At 44.7% G+C, this 25,015-nt stretch overlaps 1 protein-coding gene across 10 annotated transcripts in view; it reads left to right on the top strand.

Moving 5' to 3' along the window:
* The window catches only part of LDLRAD4 (low density lipoprotein receptor class A domain containing 4), a 348,311-nt gene extending 328,802 nt beyond the window's left edge, over positions 1-19,509 (top strand). For all 10 annotated transcript variants that reach the window (XM_080684400.1, XM_080684399.1, XM_080684395.1 and 7 more), the window contains 2 exons: positions 12,442-12,495; positions 13,281-19,509. In XM_080684400.1, coding sequence (XP_080540526.1) covers positions 12,442-12,495; positions 13,281-13,811 — 585 coding nt within the window. In that variant the 3' untranslated portion in view covers positions 13,812-19,509. The remainder of the gene's footprint in view (positions 1-12,441; positions 12,496-13,280) is intronic.
* The last annotated feature ends 5,506 nt before the right edge of the window (positions 19,510-25,015 follow it).

Below are 25,015 nucleotides of genomic sequence, written 5' to 3'. Positions count from 1 at the left end.
TTCCCCTGCCTTGCCTTGGATAGGAGAGGTGGCTTCTTCCTCCACACCTCAGCACAGACCTGGCCAGGCCTCCTCTCACTGTCCCCAGGCACTGTTGCCTTAGCACCTGCTCACTGGTCTCTGTCCCCAGACTGGGAGCTCCCTGCCAGGTCAGCACACAGACAGTCACTCTGCGTAAGGACCAGCAGAGGGGTGGTAGGAAAACAATTTTACAAAAAGAGAAAATAAAAAATGCAAGTGTGGTTTTACTTGGGATGTGTATTCGGTTTCATTTGGAAGTGGGTCCCCGTGGGTAGCAGGGCCTCCTGTTCTCGAAATCAAGAAAGCAATGAAGTGACTTTCAGAGGTTCCTTTAGAACCACACACTGCATGGCAAGTGAAGGTAATCAGTAGCTAAGATCGTGTCCACAGAGGTCTTGATCACCATCTGTGTCTAATTTCGTTAATAAACGCTTGGAAGTTTTGCCCCTGGGAGCCCAATATGAGTGCTGTTGCTTCCCAGGGCTTGAATTTTCCTTCCCAATAAAATGGGAATGTGGATATTGTGCAGCTTAGCAAAGATGGAGTTTTTACACAGTGACCAAGACAATTCAGGTCCAGACTGTAGCTCCACTTCATGACTAGGACCATTAGCCTAGTTTATAGTCAAGAGAGGAGAGAGGATGAGGAAGCAACGTGACTTCTCTCCTGGACTCAGAATCTTCCTTTGGCCCAGGAAGGTGCTTCCTCACCAGGCTGCTTGCCTCCCAATTACCTACTTAGAAATGCCAATTCCCTTCATGCAGCACCAGGAGAGCAATAGGATTCATTCCCACTCATGTCCCCAGCCAGCGGTGATTTGCCCTCTCGGGGACATTTGACGATTTCAGGAGACATGTTTTGGTCAACTCAAGTCAGGGAGTTGCTACGGGGATGCTCTAAACCAGTGGTCGGCAAACCGCAGCTCGCGAGCTACATGCGGCTCTTTGGCCCCTTGAGTGTGGCTCTTCCACAAAAAACCACGGCCTGGGCGAGTCTATTTTGAAGAAGTGGTGTTAGAAGAAGTTTAAGTTTAAAAAATTTGGCTCTCAAAAGAAATTTCAATCGTTGTACTGTTGATATTTGGCTCTGTTGACTAATGAGTTTGCTGACCACTCCACTAAGCTAATGCTAACTGGCATTTTCTCAGTTTGTGTATGTGCACTGGGGTGTGTATCAAGTGGATATTAACTGTAAGAGGGATTTGGGATGGGGCATGAGGACTCGGCATGGGCACTTTCATGTTGCCCCTCCAGGAAAGTGGCTCTCCCTCCACATCCCAAGGTGACTGCTAAGTCCAGGCTTGGCTGGTGATGGGGAAGGCCCTGCCCTCACTGATAAAGCAGGAGTGATGGCCTCTGGGCCCCCGTTGGCGTGGTGCAGATTTGTGCCCGGTGGTGAAGATGGATAGGTGTTTGCGGTGACTGCTGTGCATGTGGTTTCGTGTCTGTTGTCAGAGCCCCTGAGTGCCTTTCACTTTGTCAGCATCTAAATCCTGCCATCCCAGGGGCCCGAGTGGCGGGGCTGCGGCACCCAGCTGGTTAGCAGCTGGTGGGTGTGGGTTCCCACTGCCAGCCTCCCCGTGGGTGAGCCTGTGTATTGCTGGGACCCACTTACTTCTGGGGACCCTTTGGGCCCATTTGTTCTAGAACTATCTGAGGTCTCCATATGCATGTTTGTAAAAGGTATATTTATTTTAGGTCCTGCAAGAAGGGTTGGGCATCTAATTTATCGACCTCTAGGTAATTTGGTTGAACACTGTTGGTTAAATTTATTTGTATCTATTTCTGCTGGAAGACTTGATAGTCAGGAAGGAGAAATCAAAGACAACAGTTGGGTTTGTGATGAGAAGGAGGCTTGCTGAGCATGTAGAGGTTACGATCTGGTTGAGTAAACTTCACTGCGCTGGTGGAACTAGCTGCCTCTCTCCTACCTAATGGGCTTCCCGCCGAACCAGAAGCAAGGCAGGTTCATAAGGTAGGGTCCCAGGAACTCCGAACATCCCTGGTTTTCACAGAGTCTTCTGGAAAATGGTGGGTTGGACTAGTTGTCCAGGCTTGTCCGGATTCTGGAAGGTTTTCTTTGTATGATGCCCTCATGCCCGACTTTATCACGCCCCGTCTTCCTCACGCAGCACCTCTCTCCTGGTTTCCTCCCTTCTCGCTCCAACAGTGCCTGCTGGAAGAACATCCTCTCTTGCCAGGTCCCCTCTGCCCAAAGGAGGACTGGATGGAGTTTGCCTTGGCTGAGGCTGGTCAGCTTGCATCCCCACAGTGTCCCTGAGGTGCTGTTCCGGGGAGCCCAGGGGATGGGACAGCGCTGGCTCTGACTGTAGTGGAACCAACCGTTTCTGAATGAAAATGAAATTGCAGGAAAAGTGAATGCTTTAAATAACGGCAAACAGCAGTGAGTGGGCTTGTGATGAAAATCAACGTGTTCTTTCTGAGGTAGCCCAGGCTTATTTTTCAGAGCCTGGTTTGTGTGATTTCAGAGCTTTGAGACTTTCTAGATTATTATTCATTACTTTAGGCCACTAAGTAACAGGAAGACAATAAAGGGGAATAAATAATCCAGACACAACCCTGAGAGAAGTTTACACAAGCCTTTCTTGCCACAGCTGGTGGAGACCCGAGCAGCTTTCTCCAACACCCTGTACCCAGCCCAGCGGGGCCGGCTTAACCTGCCTGGCCAGCCCAAGGCACAGTGGACAGTGGGCAAGGCCAAGGTGGCCAGCCGATTGCTGAGGATCAGCAGCAAAACAAGAACATTTTACTTAGTTTGAACCATATGTAATTGTGGCTATCCAGCCATTGTGACCTATAAACACAGCAATTTCAATTAAAAATTAACAAAAGGAGTCGCCACGGGCATTTCTTCATTACCAATGGCTGCAGGGATTCAATCAATAGTGACAATACGGGTGCCTGGGGCCCCTGTGGAGACAGAGCAGCGCCAGCGCCAGCGCCGTGGGGGGCGAGGGGGGGGGGGGGCGCTGGCCAGGAGGCCATTTGTTCTTTCTCCCAGCTGTTGGCAAGGAGGACCAGGACTGCAGCCACCAGCCTGTTGGGACAGAAACTTGGGTTCTTTGGGTCCAAAGTGCCCTGGTATGGGGAAGTCTACACCCGGGCACTCTCTGCAGAAGTTGTAGATTTGGCTTGGGGTGTGGCCAGTGTGTGTGGTTTGCCCCACAGGGTGTTTTGACAAAACTTGATCGAACTTGTACAAATGAGATTTCACATAAATATTGTAGTTACATCTTTTCTTGGACAGTCAGCCCCTCAGGCCACACTGGCCTCTGTGCCTGCCTGGCACCCCCAGCTGGGGGCTGCAGAGCAGCTGCCACTCAAGATAGGCGGGTGCCCACCTTTTGCTGTGGCCCCATCTGTCTGTGTAATTGTTTTTAGAGAAAATATTCTTCTGTGCTCACGCCCTTATCACAGGGTAAAAATAAAACACAGAGGGCCACTGGTTTCCAGAAAAATGGGAGAGCACTTCTCTGTGGGCGTAAAGGTCATTCCTGCAAGATTAGGAGTTCAACCAAGTGTGTCTGGGCCAGCGGAGTAGAGCATTTCCCGCACCAGCCTGGCGTGCTTGTCCCTGGCTCTTGCTGTCCCATCATTTCCCAGGACAGGGCCCTCCTCTCTGTGGCTAGAGTCTGTGGCCAAGAGGGCAGAGTTGGCTGTGGGCTCTTTTCTGTTGGCCTTGGGAGCAGGGGTGGCCCAAGGATGGACAGTTCTGGTCACCTCCGAGAAGTGGTTCAGGAACCTATCCCACTGGGCTCGGGGCTCGCAGAGCTGGAAAAGCCCACAGCCTGTGTCCTGAGGTCCAGTGAAGGACGCAGGGGGTGGGGGAGTCACCACACACAGGGTTCATTACCACTGTGACTGAAGAGCTAGACCCCTGTGCACCTGCCTTTTCTCATTTCTCCCGACTTCATCTGCGTTTAGAAAAGCATTTCTAAAATGACAGAAATAAACTATTTTCATTCAGTAAGGTACCAAAACAATGAACTAACGGGTTTGAAGATGCAATTATAGTAGGTATGTCTCTGCCATTCCAGACGAAGGAGAAGAGAGCCACATGCATCATTTAGCATGGGGGCAGCATGAAAGATGCCAGGCAACAGTTTCCTGTGGGTGGGGCAGGTTGTTGCTGGGCCGTAAGACCAGGGCCATTTGTTGTCAACTGTGTTCAATAATAATTCTCCATGATTAATGAGCCCCTGAAACTGCATTTCCAGGTGTAGAGGGGACAGCAAGGGGCCATCAGTTCCTAATGTAAACTCCAAGCACAGGCTTCCTACCATCAGCCATGACGTTTCTCTCTCTGAATGAGCGAGGGTGTTAACATAGTCAAGCTGCCAGATTGGTCATTTATCAGGTTTACCCTTCAGTGTGTGTAGTTAAAGATAGAAAGTTGGTAATTTGGGGAAAAAAAGTTGATAATTTCAACAGCTTCAAAATAAGAATGTCCCCTTCAAGTAAGAGAAATAGAAGGCCAACTTGTTGGCAAAAATTGGCTAAGAATGCTGAGCCATAGCTGTTACCAGTGATTCTCATGTGAACAAAAGTAGGCAGGCCTTTTTAATATCCAAGATTTGTCTTTAAGCAATGTGAGGAGCTCAAATAGTCCTACTTATGTTCACATTGCTCACAACAGTTTTGAAATTACCTTCAGAGCTTGCAGTTCATTTTTGGGAAAAGTTTTAGTGAAAATTTTTTTAAATTTTCAATAATGGCAAGTCTTTCTTTTACTCATTTGCTCTCTGAAGATGGATTTGATATTTTTTGGTACCAACCAAAATCCATCTAGAGTTAAATGTTATGAATTTAACATTATACAATAAATTATACAATTTTGCTGCAAAGCCAAGTGTGACTCAGTTAGTAAAAATGATGTTGCCCAAGTTACAAACTGATACTGTAGAGAAAGGTCAGGAAGGACCCACATAAACTGATGGCTTCCTCAGGGGAGGAGCCAGGATGGGAGGAATTGGACAAAAGGAGTTTGGTCTGTGTTGTTAAAATGTTTATTGGAAGTGGCTTATCATAAAAAAATAAAGTAAAATAAAATGTTCATGGTAAAAACGAATTTATGTATTATTTTTACAACTAAAAAACAGCCTCTGCTCGCATAAGTGAATGCTGAAGTTCCAATAATGTCCTGAGCATCTGTAGGCTCCCCAGGGAACTCGCTTGAGCATGGTTTGTATTGTGACCAAAGCATTCTAAAAGGAGATTTTTAAGCAGAATTAATTTAAAATTTTATGAATCATAAAATTTTAATAATCTTTTAAATAGGCATTAGCATTAATAATCCAATGATAATGTTTTTTTCTTTTGTTTGTTTTTACTTAGTTCTTGAAAGTTGTTGTGGCTTATTCTGTGGGGGAACCCCTTTTCTAAATTATTCTAATTCTGAGTGCCACCTGTTAGGCAGGCTCCCCAGAGCTGTCAGAGATGCCACAGGAGGTAGCCGTGTTGTGGTTCTGTGATCTTGGGGAAAGCATTCAGGCTGTGCCTTAGCTTCCTCTCCCACCCTAAAGGAGATGACTGTGCCCACCTGGCTGATGGTGTGTGGTTGCACATGTCCCTGTTGCCCTGAGCTTTCTGATCCCCAGGCTGGTTTCCAGAGAAGTCTGAAATTGCTCACTCCCCTCCAGCACTGAGCCCTGGAGAGGCACCTGCACAGCTCCTTTTCTTCTTGCTCCGTGGGGCCTATAGACCTCCCTGATCTATTGTATTATTCTGGAAATATAAGGATTCCCTATCTTTTCTTCCCAACAAACCTTCCTGGATAATTTACCTTTCTCTTAAGGGACATGCCCTAGATTGAGTAGAGTTGGGAGGGAAATATTGAGTCTTGAGAAATCTGATGATGGATTTCCAAGGAGGAATAAAAGGGGAAACGCTGGAGAGAACGCAGTCATTGACATCTATAGAGGTATTGCCTTTACATCTAAGCTGTTACTGCCATCTAGGGTGGAAAAGATAGTAATACTATAAAGCATTGGATAATAGAGAGGTTGTATAAGGAAAGGGAAGAAAATAAAGAAAATTAATTTTATTAGAAAGCAAAGGTGTTTTGTTGCTGAATACCCAAAGATCAGTTTTACCTGTACTTTGAAATTCTCACCCTGGGACAAGAAGAAAAATAGATTTCCAAATATTTGAAGCTGTGCAATACATTCATTCATTGGGAGGAATCCTTAAGAAGCCAAAATATCCACCAATGACCTTGCTTTACCACAAACTAACTGTCACCTTCCGTGAGTAATGTACCTTTTTGGGGCCTCAGTTTCCTCCCATATAAAGTGAGGGATAATTGGCTTAGATCAGAGACCTTCAGATTGTTTTTGACCAAGAATGGTAGAGACACATTTTATACCACAATCTACAATACTCATATGCAAAACTTTCACCAGACAGTACTTACAGACAATGATATTTTCCATTCTGTTTCATTTTTCAAATTCTGGCTGTGACCTACTTAAGTTGATTTTCTAACTCTCTGAGAGGTTGCATCTCACAGTTTGGAAAACATCATATTAGATGTTTTCAGTCCCCAAATCTGATGATCTTGTCTGTGGTCCCTGATGTGTGGAAAGGAGAGTTTAGCTGAGAGCATAAAACCAAGAAGGTTCAGGCTGTAGGAGTGGCCTCCCACATGGACCCAAGGCCCCAGGCTTCAGCCATAGCTCACAGTTGGAAGTGCCAGTAAGTCATGGTCACAGCTATAAACCTATCCTTTGGGTAGAAAAAGATCCAAGAGATATAGAAATAAAAAAGATTAAAGAGAGTGCTATGAATAATTGTATATCAACAAATTGAATAACCTGGATGAAACGGACAGATTCCTAGAAACACACCCTACCAAGACTGAATCATGAAGAAATAGAACATCTGAATAGATCTGTAACTATTAAGGTGATTGAATTAGTAATCAAAAGCCTACCAACAAATAAAATCCCTAGACCAGATGACTTCACTGGTGAATTGTACCAAACATCTGAAGAAGAATTGACACCAATACTTTCAAACTCTAGTGAATTAGCATTACCTTGATACCAAAGACAGACACAACAGGAAAAGAAAACCATTATCCCTTATGAATATTGATGAAAAAATCCTCAACAAAATTCTAGCAAACTGAATTTGGTAAAATACTAAAAATATTATATACCATGACTAAATAGGGTTTATTTTTGTAATGCAAGGATGGTTCTACATATAAAAATCAGTGTAATACACCACATTAACAGAATGAAGTGGGGGGGACTACATGATCACCACATTGTGCAGAAAAAATATTTGACATAATACAATACTTTTTCATGATAAAAACATTCATCAAACTAGGATGGAAGGAAATTACCTCAACATAATAAAGACAATCTATGGAAAGCCCACGATTCATATTGTACTCAATGGTGAAGGATTGAAAGCTGTTTCTCTAAGATCAGGAACAAGACAAGGATGCATGCTTTTACCACTTGTTTTCAACATAGTATTTATTGGAAGTTTTAGCCAGAGCAATTAGGCAAGAAAAAGAAATAAAAGGCATTCCAACTATAAAGGAAAAAGTAAAATGATCCTATAAACAGGTGACATGTCCTTACATGTAGGAAACCCTAAAGAGTCCAACAAACAAAGAACACCTGCTAAAACTAATAAACAAATCTAACAAAGTTGCAAGATACAAAATTAACATGCAAAAATCAGTTGCATTTCTTTACACTAACAATGAACAATCAAAATGGAAATTTAAAAAAAATCCAATTTATAATGTCATAAAAAAATACTTAGGAATAAACTTAACCAGGGGGTAAAAGATTATATTGACGATTGTACAATGTTGCTGAAAGAAGTTAGATACAAATAAATGGATCCATCTATTCATGGATTAAAAAGCCTGATATTGTTAAGATATCAGTACCACCTAAAGCAATTCACAGCTTTAGTGCAGTCCCTATCAAAATCTCAATGATGTTTCTTGCAGAAATAGAAAAGTCCATCCTAAAATGCATGTGCTACCTCAAGGAAGCACCACCCCAAAATATCCAAAATAATATTGAAAAAAATTTCACACTTTCTGATTTCAAAACTTACTACAAAGCTACAAAAACAAAAACAGTACAGTATTGGCATAAAGAGAGATAATGGGATAGAAGAGAGAGATCAGCAATAAACTTTCCCATATATGGTCAAATTATTTTTGAGAAGGGTGCCAAGACTATTCAAGGAAAAAGGACAGTATTTTCGAAAATGATGCTGGGAAAACTGGATATCCACATGCACAATAATGACACTGGATCCATATCTTATACCAGATTCAAAAAATTAACTCAATATGGATCTAAAACCTAAATGTAAGAGTTAAAACTCTTAAAGTAGTGGGGGAAAACTCACGACATTGGATTTGGCAATGATTTCTTGGATATGACACCAAAAGCACAGGCAACAAAATGAAAATAATAAACTGATCTTTAGAAATTAAAAATGTTGGTTTGTCAAAGGGCACTATCGAGAGTGAAAGGCCACTGGTAGAATGGGAGAAAATATTTGCAAATCATGTATCTGATTGGGTTTAATATTCAGAATATATAAAGAACTAAAACTCAACAACAAAATAATGGACCAACCAATTTCGAAATAGACAAAGGACTTGAATAGACATTTTTACAAAGACAGTCTACAAAACCAGCTGAAAAGAGCTCAGTATCACTAATTGTGATGACTAATTTTACATGTCAACACAAGTAGGCTTAGCGATGCCCAGATGGCTGATAAAACATTATTTCTGATGTCTCTAGGAGGATAATTCCAGAAGAGATTAACATTCACTCAGTAGACTGAATGAAGAAAATCTATCTTCACCAGTGTGGATGGCATCTTCCAATTCCCCAAAGACCTGAATGGAATAAAAAGGTGGAGGAAGGCAAATCTCTCTTTCTTCTTGAGCTGGGACATTCTATTCTCTTGCCCTCTGTTATTGGAGCTCCTGGTTCTTGGAATTTAAGACTTACACCAGTGGCCTTCAGGCCTTCAGACTCAGATTGAACTATACCACCAGCTTTCCTGGCTCTCCATCTTGCACCTAGCAGGTTGTGGGACTCCATAACCACATGAGCCAGCTCCTATAATATCTATATATATATAAAGGCAGTGACCGTGACAACTGAAATAACCATTCAACCGGTCACCATGCAGTGCTAGCATAGATGCATAGACACAGGTAAAGTCTATGAGTGAACTAAGAATGAACAAGACAAATGCTTGCCTTCATGGAGCTCGCACTGTAAGAAGGTTAGGTCAGGGATGAGAATTCAAAATTGCCACCAGCACAGACCTGAGGTGCCGCTTCTCAGAGTGGTCAGAGATACATCCAGTAGCGGACTGGGGGCGTGACTGAAGGGCTAGCGCCAACGTGAAGGCGGGGCCATTCTGGATTTCCCATAGGAGCTAATGGCTGCCTAGGAAGTGGAGCTTTTGAAGCTGACTGGCATAGAAACTGACCAATCAGAACCAAATCTGGGTGAACTGCGAAGGCAGAACCTAAGGTGGGGGCTGAAGAGGGCTTTTAAAGGCAACAGCTGTTTGGTGTAAGGTGTAAGAAAGCAGCTCAATTTTTTAATAACCAATTTGGCAGTATAGTGCATATGGCTGGCTATCAGTCCAGATATAGGGGTTATGTATTTTTGTCTGCCAAGAGCATCTCCTCCTGCTGAAAAAGGCTTTTTACCCCCATTTAAGCAATCCTATCCTATATAATCTAACTATACTAATAAAAGGGTAATATATAATTAGACCGGGTCAACCGGCCATCTTCCGGACATCCGACTTCTTTCTGGGGAGGGCAGTTGGGGGCATTAGGCAGGCAGGCAGGAAAGTGGTTAGGAGCCAGTGGTCCTGGATTGTGAGAGGGTGCAGGCTGGGCTGAGGGACACCCCTCCACCCCCCTGTGCACAAATTTTGTGTACCGGGCCTCTAGTGTGTGTGTGTATTTACACATCCTATTGATTCTGTTTCTCTGGAGAATCTGGACTTAATACACTAATCATACACAACTTAAACCAGGGGTGGGCAAACTTTTTGACTGGAGGGCCACAATGGGTTTTTAAACTGGACCGGAGGACCGGAACAAAAGCATGGATGGAGTGTTTGTGTGAACTAATATAAATTCAAAGTAAAGGAGCGGAGGGGAGAGCAAGAGAACCGGATAGAACAGCCGGATCCAGCCCGCAGGCTGTAGTTTGCCCAAGGCTGACTTAAACCCATAATGAGATATCTCTGGGATGGCTATTATTAAAGAAACAGAAAATAAGAAGTGCTGGCAAAGATGTGAAGAAATTGGAACCTTGTGCATCGCTGGTTGGGATGTAAACTGGATCTGCCACTATTGAAAACAGTATGGTGGCTCCTCAAAAAACTAAACCTAAATTATCATATGATCCAGCAATTCTGCTCCCGGGTATATATCTAAAAGAATTAAAAGCAGATCTTCAAAGAGAGATTCATATACCCTTCTTCACAGCAGCATTACTCACAATAGCCCAAATGTGGACACACCACATTTGGACGGTCCTATAAGCTGTGGAGGAAATGAGGTGGCCTAGGGAGACTGCGCTGAGAGGAGAGGGGCCCTAGATAGGACTCTCAGCAACTCCAACATTCACCCAAAATGCAGAGTTAGGGGCACCCCCCGAAGAGCAGGAAAGTGGCTAGAGAAGTCAGGGTGTGAATCAGGAGGGGTGATGTCTCTGAGCCAACAAGAGAGGGTCCAGTGCTGCTGGGAGCCAGGAGAGAGGAGGGCCAAAAAGTGCTGAATGGATTTAATAATGGATGTGAACTGGGTGAAATGTACGATTGAGTGTTCATTGAGGAGCTAGAGCAGAGTCTTAGAAACATCCCAGGATGAGTGTGTATGTTGTTTTCAATATGAGAATTGCTGTGACAGCCCAGAACTACAGTGATGGTTCCTCTTGGTGCAGAGGAGCCCAGGCTCTGACGTGCTATGCAAGCTGCCTTGGCCTGGTGCAAGGCTGCCCGTGGGTGTGGCTCAGCCACTTCCTTAGATTTGATGAGGTCTGTCACCTGTCGCCAGGCCAGAGCCAGGATGGCCCATTACATAATTTTATAGTCAAACCTTAAGCCCAAACTTCCTCTAAACACTGCTGGTCTGTTCCTATTTTTGCTGCTGAGTCCATGGTGTTCTGCAAGGACCATAGGATCAGGTTGTATGTATTGGACAAACACCCTGTTGTCCAAATGGGGTGTTTGTATTAGAATGCTTGCCTACAAAATACAAAAGAGAGACTTAGGGCTGTCTTACCTTGCAGGTCTACTTGTGGGCTCTTTCAGGTTCTCAGGAGGCTCAGTGATGGCACAAGGTCATATATGAATATTCCTGGGAATCCAAAAATGCAGACATCTGCTCCTGCTCGCCCATGTTCTTCTCTTTATGACAATAACAGGCCTTTAGCTAACAGCCCAACAGACCTTTGCCAACAATTTGGGTTGGGTTCAAAAGGGAAAACATATTGAAGTACTTTGTAAACAAGTTTATGGTGTTAGAAAAGCTTGTCACCTTGACAGTCTGGCCAAACATTTTTGAAAAAAGATGTTAAACAACTAGATGTCAGGTTACATCTGCCTTGGGAATGAAGGGACTGAAGAATAAATTGGCGACCCTCGAAGGCCAACCAGGCGCTGGAGTCTCTGTTTTCAGTGTGAAAGCACAGCGTGGCGGGCGGTGCCTGACTTGTGCTGCTGCTCACCTCCAGGCGCACTTCAGAAGGGCCTTGGCGGGCGTGCCGGCTGTGGCCACGCACACCTGCATAAGGGCTTAAGCGCCCACCCCTGGCCGGTGTGCTCAGTGGTTAGAGTGTCCGCCTGGGCACGGAAGGGTCATGGGTTCGATTCCCAGTCAGGGGCACATACCTGGGTTGCAGGTTCTTTCCCCGGCCCTAGTTGGGGCAAGTGTGGGAGGCAACCAGTCGATGTGTCTCTCTCACATTGATGTTTCTTTCTTTCTCTCTTCTCCCCCTTCCTCCCTTCCACTCTCTCTAAAAAAAATCAATGGAAAAAATATTCTCTGGTGAGAATTAACAAAAAACAAATAAATGAAAGAGCTTAAAGACCCAGACTCTACCCAAATCTAGGCAGTGACTGAATACGGTTTGATGACATTAGGAATATATGTCAAACGTACATTCTAACTTTCCTTTTGGCCACAATTCTCCTTTTGTGTAATAAGGAGATTGTTTTGTGTAATAATTTTGGTGTAATAAAAGGACCAGTTCTTTGTTGTTCTGTGACTTAGACAGGTCTGCTACTGTCCAAGAGGAATGTGGTTCCTTGATTTTAGGTGCTGCAGCATGAAACTAATGATTTTCTTGTGATGTCCCCCTCCTACCCCTGCCAGGAAGGGCGCCTGTGGCCTTCAGACAGCTCTGGTCCTCAGCCTGGTGGCTCGGAGGTAAGGGGTTGGACAAGGGAGGGATGTGGGTGGCTGGAGATGGCTGCTCAACCCGATGTGATAGGAGAGGGGAGGAGGGAAATATGCCATTACAACAAAATAGGTGGAAAAGTCAAATGTAGGACAGTGTAGATTAGGAAATAACATTTAAATTAAGGCATTTGCCCATAACTTTGGTTCTTAAAGTGGGGGAGGGGATTTTTAGAGTCTCCTAGGGATTATTTGTGCTAGTCTAGAGCTCTCTACAGAAAACAGGTTGAGAATCACTGATCTTTATGTGATCCCATAAGCTGCAAACAATGAGGCTCTGCAGAAGTGGGCATAGTTTATAAATATAGCATGATTCATTTTCACATCTCCAAGTTTAATAGAATGACTTAAAAGTAACATAGTTTTTTTGCCTTTATTTTAAAAATATGATGTGGGAGAAGTCAATGTATGGACACACACACACACACACACACACACACACACACACACACACGGCCCAGTGGGGCATATACATAGCATATGCAGTAATCCCATTAAACACACATTTTCAGTTAACCGCATTGTCCATTGTCGAACCATCTTGGATAAACTACAGTTTGGCAAGGTGAGGGGTCTAACTCATGAGGAATAATAAACCTACATTTTTTCTGGGATAATCTTTTCCTGTTTTGTTGGAGGGGGAAATGTTTCAGACGGTTGAGAACTCAGACCAAGTGGGGATGTTCTTATAGCATCGTGTTTGTGATCATTATTGAGCCAAGAATGTCTTCACGCCTTCGCTCTTTTCCTTGCAGATCATGTATGCCCCACGGTCTCGGGACAGGTTTACTGCCCCATCCTTTATCCAGAGGGACCGGTTCAGCCGCTTTCAGCCCACCTACCCCTACGTGCAGCACGAGATTGACCTTCCCCCCACCATCTCCCTGTCTGACGGGGAGGAGCCGCCTCCTTACCAGGGGCCCTGCACCTTGCAGCTCAGGGACCCCGAACAGCAGATGGAACTCAACCGAGAATCTGTGAGGGCCCCGCCCAACCGGACCATATTCGACAGCGATTTGATAGACATCTCTGTGTACAACGGGGGCCCGTGCCCGCCCAGCAGCAATTCGGGCATAAGTGCCAGCACCTGCAGCAGTAACGGGAGGATGGAGGGGCCACCCCCGACCTATAGCGAGGTGATGGGCCACTACCCAGGAGCCTCTTTCTTCCATCACCAGCACAGCAACACGCACAGCGGGGGCAGACTGCCACTTCAGCACGACAGCTCGGGGAGCACTGTGGTGCCCATCCAGGGCAAGGACAGGAAGCCTGGGAATCTCGTCTGATCCTCCAGCATGCACTTGAGTGGAGAAGAAGAACCGAGGACGGAGGAGGACTGCACAGCTCCTCCGCTCCCGGGCACAGTGTTCAGTTTTACGTGCGACAACTAAGTAAAACCAAATATGCAAATGTGGTCTTTGTTTCTGATTCCTTTCAGGGGAATTGCATGCAAACCAGACTGAAATAATACAAACTTCCATCCGGTCTGACCGTCAACAGTGTTTATTCGGGGGCAGGCGTCGGGAGGGGGGTGGTTTTGGCAAAGGGTGGGCATGGGAACAGAGAAAGGGGTGCTTTGACTATATCATGAAATAAAACCCAGAGGTATTTGATTTATTTAATTATGAAAGGAGACTGCAGAGAAAGAGGCCAGAATGGCCTTAAATTTATAATTAACTAAATAAAGAAGGAAGCATTATTATATATTATCATGGGGAAGAATTGGCCAGTTTGCTTTTTCTCCCAAGGTGTGGAACTTTTATTTTGTTTTAAAAATATGATTCAAAATTCCTGTTTTTGTGTGCCAAGGGAAAAGTGGGGAAGTTCGATGAATGCAAGGAGTTGATTTGTGTTGTTATGATGATGTGTTTTTAAAAGTTGCACTATCTTAATGTTGAAAATATATATGAGGGAACTGTTTTATGTGACGTTCTGTATGTTGTCTTTTCACCTGTGGATTATTAGGCCCAAGGAATACCCTGGAGTGCTTCCCATAATCATGCAAGAAAAGATGTTTGGGGACATAGGCGAACATGCCAACTTATGTCCATCCAGAAGGTCGTTACGGCTGCGAGAGTCTGCAGCAGAGAGCATGGAGGCCTTTGGGTGTAAGATAGGAATGCTAAGGTCCAGCACTTGGGACTCGCTGAGTTACTCTGCTAGCCTAGGCCACCTGTTCTGTTAAAGTGACCGGCACATGCATTGACGCATCCAGTATTGCAGTGCCCTCACCCTCCAGCAGTGCAGTTCTTCAGTAATTTAGGTGTTTGTTTGTTTTTTACTGTAGCATGAAGTAGGCTCATACATACATTATTTTATGCAATAAATTGTTTAAAATGCAAGGTGGTTATTTTGAATACTGTTGAAATATGTGACTTCTCAGTGTATTCCCGTTGTCGGCCTCCTTTTCTAGACAGTTCAGTTCAGTCCTGGACAGCTGGTCAGTGCCCGAGGGGCTCTCAGCGGTTGCTCCGCATGGAGCCCGCCAGCCTCGGCGTGTGAGCGATGCTGGTAGTGACTTCTTCTTGGAAAACTCCTGGAATTGACGTAGGACACCACAATGCTGAGCATGATAACAAGCCATTGCCCTTCGCTAGTATGGGCGCAGCGTTCTCGGGGGAATGCTGTGCTCACAGCCCAAACTCCCGCGGGAGTTCGTGCAGCCTTTGCAGTGTGGCCAGAACTGGACGGTCAGTTCCACGGCAGGGCAGGGCAGGGCAGGGCAGGGCAGGGGGCGACTCCAAAAGCACAGGGTTAAAAGCACAACATGCAGTTAAAATGCAACTAGAAACTAATTTTAAATGCTGTTAGTTTTAGTTTTAATGTTCCTGATATTTACAAACATGTTCTTATGTAAAAGAAACAGCTTTCTTTTGGGGAAGAAAGCATCTGGCTTTTGTAATAGCACCAGCCAACAAGTTCAGCCAATGCCACACCACCGCCTGCTCTGCGCAGGTTCGTCCCCTTGCCTCTGCATGTAACAAAATGGAGTGGAAGGATGGCCCAGTGACTGATCGCTGCGGTTTTAATGCGGAATAACACACGTGCTTGAGTCTGTATGTGGGTCTCAGATGATCTGTCAATGAGGTGACTTGGTGCTGTCGGCCAAGAGCTGGAGAGACTGTTCTGAGATACACGTCCTGTCCCCTGCCCTCTGCTCCTTTCTGCTGCTGGTTTTTGTTTTGCTTTGAGGATTGGCCTCTTCATTAAATTGATTCATTTCACCCAGTAACAGCCACAGAACTAGTCAAACTCTTAGAAAAAGGGAATAAACAGACTGTTGGGATGTGTGCATGCTAAGAGCCGCAGTGGGAATTCCAAGACTGGGCAGAGCCCCGGGGGGCCCCCTACCCAGTCAGCTCACTGCCTGGATCTCACGCCTGTGCTGAAGGAAGCTGGCACTCTTTGTGGATGGAGCCTTGTCTTACCCTGTCAGGTGAAGGTTAGGAAGCACTTGTTCCTTTCAGGACCCCTGGTGGCGGTGCGGGGTAGATTATTGGTCAGGTGTCCCCTCAGACGAAAAATGACAAGGTCAGCTAATGATATCATCATTCCAAACCTCCCCGGCAATTTTGGTAAAGCAGGTGAGCCCACCCTATAACTCTAGCTCAAAATGGTTTTGCAGTCCTTCACTTTCCTACCTGCTGCAAGAATGAACTGTAGTCAGAAACTTGTCAATTCTTAGTCACCTTGTAAGTATGTGAATGTTTTGCAGGTGTCCACAGTATTGGCAAAACAAATATTGAATTCAAGTAAATGTCATCATCCTTCAAAAGAGAGGTTCCTCCCATTCAGCCGCTCTAGAGAATTGCCCTTTAAGTCAAATAGTTATTTAAAGACGGAGACATACGGAACCATGAACTTCAATGGTCTTGAGGCTGGGCCTCTGTAATGAATTAGCTTAAAAGCCAAGGTCATAAACTTAATTAATAGTCAATTTCCCTTTGGCACAGGGAAGAGGTGATTTAGATCAGTAGCTCTTTTGAAGGTGGTGGCTGACCTGTTCGTACCGCGTCGCTCCTCGCTGGCCTTGGTGTGGGAAGAGGAGTGATGAAGGCGCAGCCTGCACGGGGGGCCTAATGTGGGAGAAGCCTGTGTGCTTAGGGAGCCCGGGCACCCGTTGAGAAAGCAGTGATTGAGACCCTCAATGATAGGTTGATTACCTCAGTAGAGAGTTGAAACAAAGACTTGCAAGTTCAAAAGAGCAGCTGGTGGGAAGGGGACTGAGCATCCTGCTGTGGCTTGCCCGCTGTCCCAGGGACTGCCAGGAGCATGACGCCCAGCACGTGCTGAGTCCCATTGACAGGAGCACGGCCCTCAGGCAGGTATCTGTGTTTTCAGAAAGTCTTGTGTTCTTCAGACCCCGAAGCAATCCTGAATCCCAAAGAGAGTGTGCTAAACAAAGGATGCGTTTAAAACGTTAAACTATGCTTGGTGTTTCTGACCAAAATTCCCTGTTAAAGAAGCTTGACAAGCATATCCTCTGTCCTCCCCCATCACCTATACACACGGGCACACAATCCGCAAGAAACCCCAGGATTGCGGAGAAGAATATTTAAAACTTACAAAGATTGGTCATGAGGGAACACAAATAGCCATTGAGCTCATGGGCGAGGAAAGGGGGGCCTTCTAACACCCCAGGGGAATGTGGTACACAGATGAGTGCTCCTTGAGCTTCTATATCTTCATTTGATCTTCTTCACCTTTATCTTCGGCAACTACTTTCAGAAAGCTTCTGTTATCTAGAAGAATCCATTCAAATCCCTGCCTTCCTCCCGCAACCAGTAGCTGCATCCTGGCAGGGGTGATCCTGTACCTTCTATCTAATGGCTCTTGTCTCCAGGAAGTCCTTTGTAGGAAGAGTCCTGATGCAATGGCCTTTAGATACCGGTCCATGACAGAGAGATGCCCATCCAGCCCCTGCCCCTCAAGAGAACGTCCGTGCATCCTTGGCCACGCAGGCTGCTGCATGTTCCGAACCGCCTCCTGGCTCGTTTGCCGCACTGGTGCTTGCTTCTTGAGGTTTGCTACTGAGCACGGCGACAGTCACTGCATGTTCGTGGGTATGCCATTCGTTTTTCTGAAAACTTGGGAAGCTCGGCAGTGTCTGACGGAAAAAACCTGGGAAGGATACTTGGTTTTTGTTAACTTTTTGATTGTGTCTAAGTGATGAAAAGCAAAAATAAGCCAGTGTTTGGCACTGTGTCTTCATACGGTGCATAGTCCCCCAAGTCCGCCTTGCTTGCGGCCAGCACCCCCAACCTCAGTTGAAGAGCAGGGACGCGGGCTCCCACTCCGGCCGTGGTAATTTAGATAAAGTGGCACGACTGGGCGGCAGCTGGCGAGTCTCCCTCCTGGCTGTGAGGAGCACTGTGTCTAACAGTGGCACACCCAAGTCACAGATCAAGAAACGTTGCTTTCACCGCAGGCCACAGCCTTGTGGCTCACCTCGCTGTTAAGAATGTAAAGGGGGCCGAGGCCGTGCTGCCAGCTGCCAGGGATCAGAGAGGTGGATGGAAAATGGGAAGCACTCTCCTGCCTGGGGATCCCCTACATTTCAGCTTAGCCCATGTTACTCCCCAAAGTGCTGCATCTTTTGCATAGTTCAAGTTTATAGTTTCTGCCAGGGTTAGACAGTCATTCGCTGCTGCTGCTGCTGCTGCTGCTGCTGCTTTCCGGGTTGGCTGCATTGGGAAGCCGTCGTGTGTGAGTGGATGCTTTGCTACGAAAGCACCGTCTTCCTTTCATCCCTTTCCTTCCTTCCCCTCGGTGTTTGCTTGTTGAAGTGGACTGTGGTGGGGCGTAGCGCGAGACAGAGACTATTGCCACACGACACGTGCATAGGACACGGATCCACGTCCTGTGGAGAGCTCTGCATGTCCATAGATTCCAGCAGCTGCCTTGTCTCATGTTCTGGGTTTAGCCGCCGTAGGGACCGAGCCCCCGCCGCTGCCGCACTCTGCGCTCCCACCTTGGTTGTGCCTCACTGACAATGGTGCTTCTTCAGTTGTCTGTCTTTTCTTACGTTTTTATTTGTAAGGTGCTGTATATAACTTGAATATATTATGCACATATCCTACCCAATGGGTAGAACATACATTGTTAATACTGTAATATAATGTATAGATACCAATTTTAACAGAAATGGCATAGAATTTGTGAATGCCTATGTGCTTTGTCCTCTTTTGTAAGGAAATTTGCAAATGGATGCATACAGATAAAAGTCTATGTAGTTTATTTTCCTATTAAATACCAATATTATAACACAAGGGAAAGAAGTCTGAACAAGCAAGCCACAGTTTATGACCAGCGTATGTATAGCAATTGAGAGTTGCATCTTTGCTGTGAAAACACTTTAAAAAAATAAGTTTAAAAAATTCCATAGCTTTTTGGTTGCCACTAGATGCTTCTTCTTTTCAGCTCTTAACGCTCAGTTGGACCAGTGTTAGAAAAAAAAAAAGTTGACTTTTCAACTTGTTTTATGAAGACATCAATGTTGTGTAGAATAATGATGTCAGACCCCAGAGAAAGTGCACATTTTGCTAAAATTGCAAAAATTACAGCCAGAGTCAGTGGGCCTGCAGCGGAGGGCCTTGCTCAGTACGGAGGCATTTGGGACCATCTGGGTCCCGAGTCTCTCTCTCTGCCTTTCTCCTTCACAACCTGAAGCTGTGGAGCCAGAGAAATAACGGAAGGGTTTGTAGGGAAAGCATACCTCAGGAAACGTGAATCCACTTACGACCCCATTCTTCGAAAAAATGTCGTTATGGGTTATGTTAGCAGAGAATTAGCTATCAGCCAGCCGAGTTGGGAATCTTATATCCATTCCTTTTGGTGTCTCATGGTGATCTTGATCCAAAAAGTAAACTAGGTTTTGCCACAAGTTAGGAATTACATTTGCAGTTGCATGATGTCACATCTCTCTTCTAGCTCGGTTTTTAGTGTTTGACTGTGCCCTCTGCATTTATTTTCAAATATTGTAATGTTACCAAAAAAAAAAAAAAAGAGCCTATAACAACGTGCTCACTGAACCACTGTTGAACATGGGTGTGAGCATCCTTTCCAGTATAGTCTGTCACTGGAGGATTTTAACTCTAATAAATTCCATGGTTTTTATTTGCTCGGTGGTGTATGTTCTGATCTTGCAAATCACAATAGGATCATACCCTCTCCTGCCAGAGAACAAATTATTACCGATTATCCTTAAACTGAAAATGCCTCTACAATGCAGCTCTTAATGCTGAATGGACTAAAAGTCAGCCCTTCTTTTATTATCTGTTTTGAAAGATTCATCAAAAGATCGGTATCTCATGTGTCCAGCCCCACTGTCTGCTGCAGGGTTCCCCAGGCTTCAGCATTAGAAAGAGGGGCTCATTGCTGTCAGGAACCCCATCCCCCTGCCCCCAGGTCTGATCTCTGGGGAGAACTGTTGAGGGTGGGTGTCATCAGAGAATGTTCTGGACTCAGAGGTACTAACATTTGTTACCACACCATTGCTTTCTCTCTACAGAACTAATTAAGGCTTAAACTTTATTGTTAATGATACTGGTTCATTTTAATGTGCTTATTGGTATATTGTTATTTTTTCATTTCATGGCTTTCAAATATCACGTTTTCTAATTGTATATTTGTCTAGTGTGAAGCTGTTTTAAAACATGTAATACTATTCACAGCATTTAGTTCATTTAATTATTATAAAGCAGCCTACTAAAAAAGTACAACTGTATTTGAACTTTTCAAGTTGATCATATGAGTTATGATAATCTGAAGTCATTAAAGTCTTTTTTAACAGCCATTTGTGCTTACTTTTCAAAATAATTCCCAGTTATGTACTAAAAAAGATCTCCAACTGTTGTGTATCTGCCTCTTTTTAACTGAGCACCGGCGATGTAGTTCTTAGGCGTAAGGTCTGTCATTGCAATACTGTTAAAGAAAGATGTTGCTCTAAGTGCTGTTAAAGCTATGAAATCAGCTTTTTCTGCTTGTTCATAATGCTATGGTCAAACCACAGCACAAAATTATTAAAAATAATCAGTGATTTATGTGTCTCCTAGTTTGTTTTTTAATCTTTCAAAAATAAAGCACATGTGTGAATGTGTGTCTGTGTGTGTGTGTGGGGGGGGTACTACATATGTTTTAAAACCCATCTCAAACACTTCTATGGTTCCTGGCTAACCTTTCCATTCAGCATTATTTATTTGGACTTTAAAATAATCATTATATTCTTCTATAAACAGCTCTGGCCGATCACACCATATGATGCTTTTCTCAATTGTGTGTTCTCCACAGAGCACCAGGGATTGTCCTCAGGTCTCACCACAGGAGGACCACAGAGCTGCGTCACCTGAGCTGAGATGCCTGGGGAGGAACGGGCAGTTGTCGTCAAGTCTCTGGGTGGCTGTCGCAGAGCAACTGAGGTCCATTCGCGCAAAGGTGAACAAGATTTCTAACAATAAGACCTGTCCGACAGTGGGGTTTTCAGCCCCTGATAGTGGAGCATGAGAACCCGGTTCCCTTCCCTGAGAGGTTAGAAGGGCTTTATCTCTGAGCTCTAAATAAGTGTATGGCATCACAGATGACATGGTTGTCGATGTAGAAAAACCTCACACAATCTACCAAACTACTAAATAAGTGAGATTAGTGTGGTTGCAGGAAATACAACTTGTTTTTGCATTTCTCTATGTTAGTAATGAAAATGAAATCTTAAAGACACCATTTAAATAAGTATACAATTAAAGCTAAAAACCCTAGCCGTAACTCCTATCTTAAATTCTGAATTATTTTATTTTAGAAAGGGAATTAGAAAGCTATAAGGAAAATAACTATAAGAGATGGATTTCTTGCCGAAACCGGTTTGGCTCAGTGGATAGAGCGTCGGCCTGCGGACTGGAGGGTCCCGGGTTCGATTCCGGTCAAGGGCATGTACCTTGGTTGCGGGCACATCCCCAGTGGGAGGTGTGCAGGAGGCAGCTGATCGATGTTTCTCTCTCATCGATGTTTCTAGCTCTCTATCCCTCTCCCTTCCTCTCTGTAAAATATCAATAAAATATGTTTAAAAAAAAAAAAAAGAGATGGATTTCTTTTCCTTAAAACAGCAAATAGTCACTGATAAACCACACTATGCTCTGCAATAAATTCTGTAGTTTTATTCAGCAGATTTTTTGAGAATACTAAAGAATTTTCTCCAAACGTGCTATCCCTGAGTGAAGCTAAGACTCATGTAAACTTCCTTTTCTTCACCCTGCGCTGCTGCCTGAGTGAGGGCTCCATTTGTCACGCCCGACTCTGGCATGGGACTCACAGGTGACTTAGCACCTGTCCCACTTCTGGGAGATTTCCTGTTTAGTTAAATGGCAACACAGGCTTTGGAGGTCCCAGAGCTGAATGGGTCAAATATTACCTTTGCCTCAAGTTAACGGCCCTGAAGGGTGGGTGTCTTCAATGTCACCTATACAGCAGGAACGCCCGTGGGAAGTCCTGAGGAGGAAGTGTGCTTGCCATGCAGGGCCCTCAACCAGGAAGGGAGCTGCCATTGCTTTGCTGTTACTTTTGTATTCAAGGTTTAATTTTAAAAACATTTTGCCCAATTACGACAGGCCTGTAAATGGCCCTTTGTCCGGGAATGCTCACTACTCCAACCACTGCAGCTTCAAATGCCAGTGAAAGAAACGGGCACCAATTTTAACGCTCTAGCAATTAGTACCATGTAGGGTGGGAGTACCCAACGTCAAGGTAACTAAATCAATAGGCCTGAAACTTCTTCCCGTAGGTTTTAAGTAAAACACATCTGTTTATTTGCCCCATTTTTCTAGACATATACAGACTTTTTGGTCAATGAACCACATTGTGGGGGGTTGGGGGGAGGTATTAGTATTTCTTATAGCCTTAGTAATAAAATGTGAAATTCCAAGGGGAGAGTAAATAGTTTTAAATGTTGATTTGAGCACTGTTACTGAGCGTTCTCTTCACCTCCCCAGTTTAGACCCGGAGTAGACCCCAGCTCAGGCTCCAAGGTGCATCCTGCACTTCAGGGCTCCTCGGCCTTTTCACATCTGGAACCCATGCCATGCCCTTCACTTCTCTTTGCTCATATTAGCGCCATCACTCTCTTCTGGAACATTAGCAACAAGCACACTGTCTTTTGCCTTCCCATCAACCTCCTCTAAACATACACGTTCTCCTTTTCTCAATGCTGGCACTTCTTTCACCACCTGCTGGTCTCCTGCTGCAAGGGTGACAGCTAAGCAAGCTAAAGGAGAGGGACAGGCAAGTTGCTGCAACTCGCCCAGGCCTCTGCATTCAGCCGGAGGGGCTGCCCACCACAGGATCATATATGGAGCTCACCACCCTCGCTGTGGATCTGTGAAACGTGCATGCATGCTACCCACACGTGAGTGACAGAGGAACACAAGGCAAATTCAGCCCAGCAAGTTTTAGCTTATCCGGTCCACTGGACACTGTCCCTTGCAGAGCCCACAAAACAATAACACTGAAGAACACAGCTTTTCTCTACCACTTCATGGTATCACAGAGCTGCCAGGGTTTAAAGGTTGGTCATTTTCATGGGATTCAGAGAGGCCAACCTCTGCCTTTTGGTGAAAACAAAAATTCTCCATCTGGGATGTACTACTGAACTTCTCAGTGCTAACATTTTCCACCAACGCCAGCGTCTGGTCGCTTCCGATGTTCGAGTGCTTGGCCCCAAGTAAATGGAAAATTCCAGTCTGAGCTGGCTCCAAGTATGCTGCAAATGCAGGCTCAGATATCACGCTCATTGTCGTGACCCGCCACCCAGGGCCACAGGAAAAATCAGGCTCACTTTTACCAAGGGGGCAATCGAGTATTTCCTGAGGTCAAATCCTCTGTGGATGTATGAGATATTAAACATGTACCGATGTATGAAGACGAGATGTAATTAGCAAAGTTTAGATTACTTGCTCTCAAGCGTAGATTTAGGTTTTTGAAAATAGCTACCAACTGCTTTGCCAAGGACAGCTAGACAGTAACAAGAAGCCGGCCCTGAACTGGCCTGTGGCGAACCTTCCCTTCTAGCAGTCGGAGAGGGAACCAAGCTGAAGCCCGTGAGGAGAGAGGGGCTGCTTCCTTTCTGTGATCACACTAAGATAGCGGAACAGCTACTCTCCTCCTCCTGTCATTCTAAAGACAAATTACCAAGAGCCTAAATAAGATGGAAGGCACCAGCAGGAAAGAGGGTAAAGAATATTAACAAATTGGCTTTAGCTCCAAAATCACTAAAGAATTTCAAGTTCCAAAGCACAGACTTGCTTTATTTTAGTGCCCAGATGAGAGGAAAAATATTAACTGAAAGCTGATTTCCAAATTTCAGATCCAGCTCTCCTGTGCCTCCTTCAAGCACAAATATTGGCCTCAGTTTCCTACAATGACCCACTAATGGCAAAATTCTGTATAAAACCTCTCTAAGCTTGGGGTTTGACTCAAAACTCCTATTAATCTAAAATGCTTCCAATGGTCTAGATTTCTCAACAACTCGATTAGGTTTTATGAACTGAAGTGTTTGATAATATTTTCAGCTTTTTTTGGAAACTAAGACTTGTCCTTTATTTCTGAGAGGAATGCAAATTACCACCCACCATATCCTGCATCTTCTTCAACAGGGGAATAAAAAGTGCATGTTGGTGGAGCACCATGGCAACCGAGCCCTGTAATTCTATCTCCAGACAGAGCTGAAGGGCAGGCAGAGCCGGCATTTGAGGACTTCACAGACCTCACTTTTGGCTCTGAGCATAAGAGAACCAAAGTAGCCACTATTCTTAGAAAAGTAAAGCAACAGCGACAATTAAGTCACCATATTAAGTGTCCAAAGAAAATATTGACTCAAATCCAATAAAACAGTCAAAATATGGGTTAATCATTGCAGAATCTCAAATAAAGTAGAGGTACATACAAGGTAATAACTGAGATATCTGTGTGTAGAGAAAATGCTATTGTTTTTCAGTTTTAAGGAGTCTAAATGGTATATGGAAAGATAAAGAACCAACATTTTCATGTCATGCTTAAACTATGTAATTATCATAACAAAAGGCTAACTTTCACTTGTACTTAACTAAAAAGTCAGAGAACAACTGCAGGTTTACTGTCCCACTCTTACGAAGAATGGGGTGCGTGGATCTATCCACTAGAGGTGGAGAGAAAGAACTGACGTGCCACCAATCAGGCATGCGCATGTGCAAACTTGCCTTCTTCTGTCTCACTTCAAATAGAGTTTTTTAACATTTAAATTGGTCAAAATTCAAAACAGAGAAAGTTGTACAGAGGGAGGAAAAAGGAAAGAAAAAAGGTTCTATGCAATCCTTTTTCACGCAGAATGAAGATACACTTTGAGCCCTAGCTCATTTGGCTCAGTGGATAGAGCGTTGGCCTGTGGACTGAAGGGTCCTGGGTTGGATCCCTGTCAAGGGCACATGCCTGGGGGGGCGTGCAGGAAGCAGATCAATGACTCTCATCATTG

Source organism: Plecotus auritus, assembly GCF_963455305.1.
Source record: "Plecotus auritus genome assembly, chromosome: 8".
Classification (NCBI taxonomy): Eukaryota; Metazoa; Chordata; class Mammalia; order Chiroptera; family Vespertilionidae; genus Plecotus; species Plecotus auritus.
The sequence above is the reverse complement of the archived record's forward strand: the minus strand, read 5'-3'. Positions and strand labels throughout refer to the sequence as shown.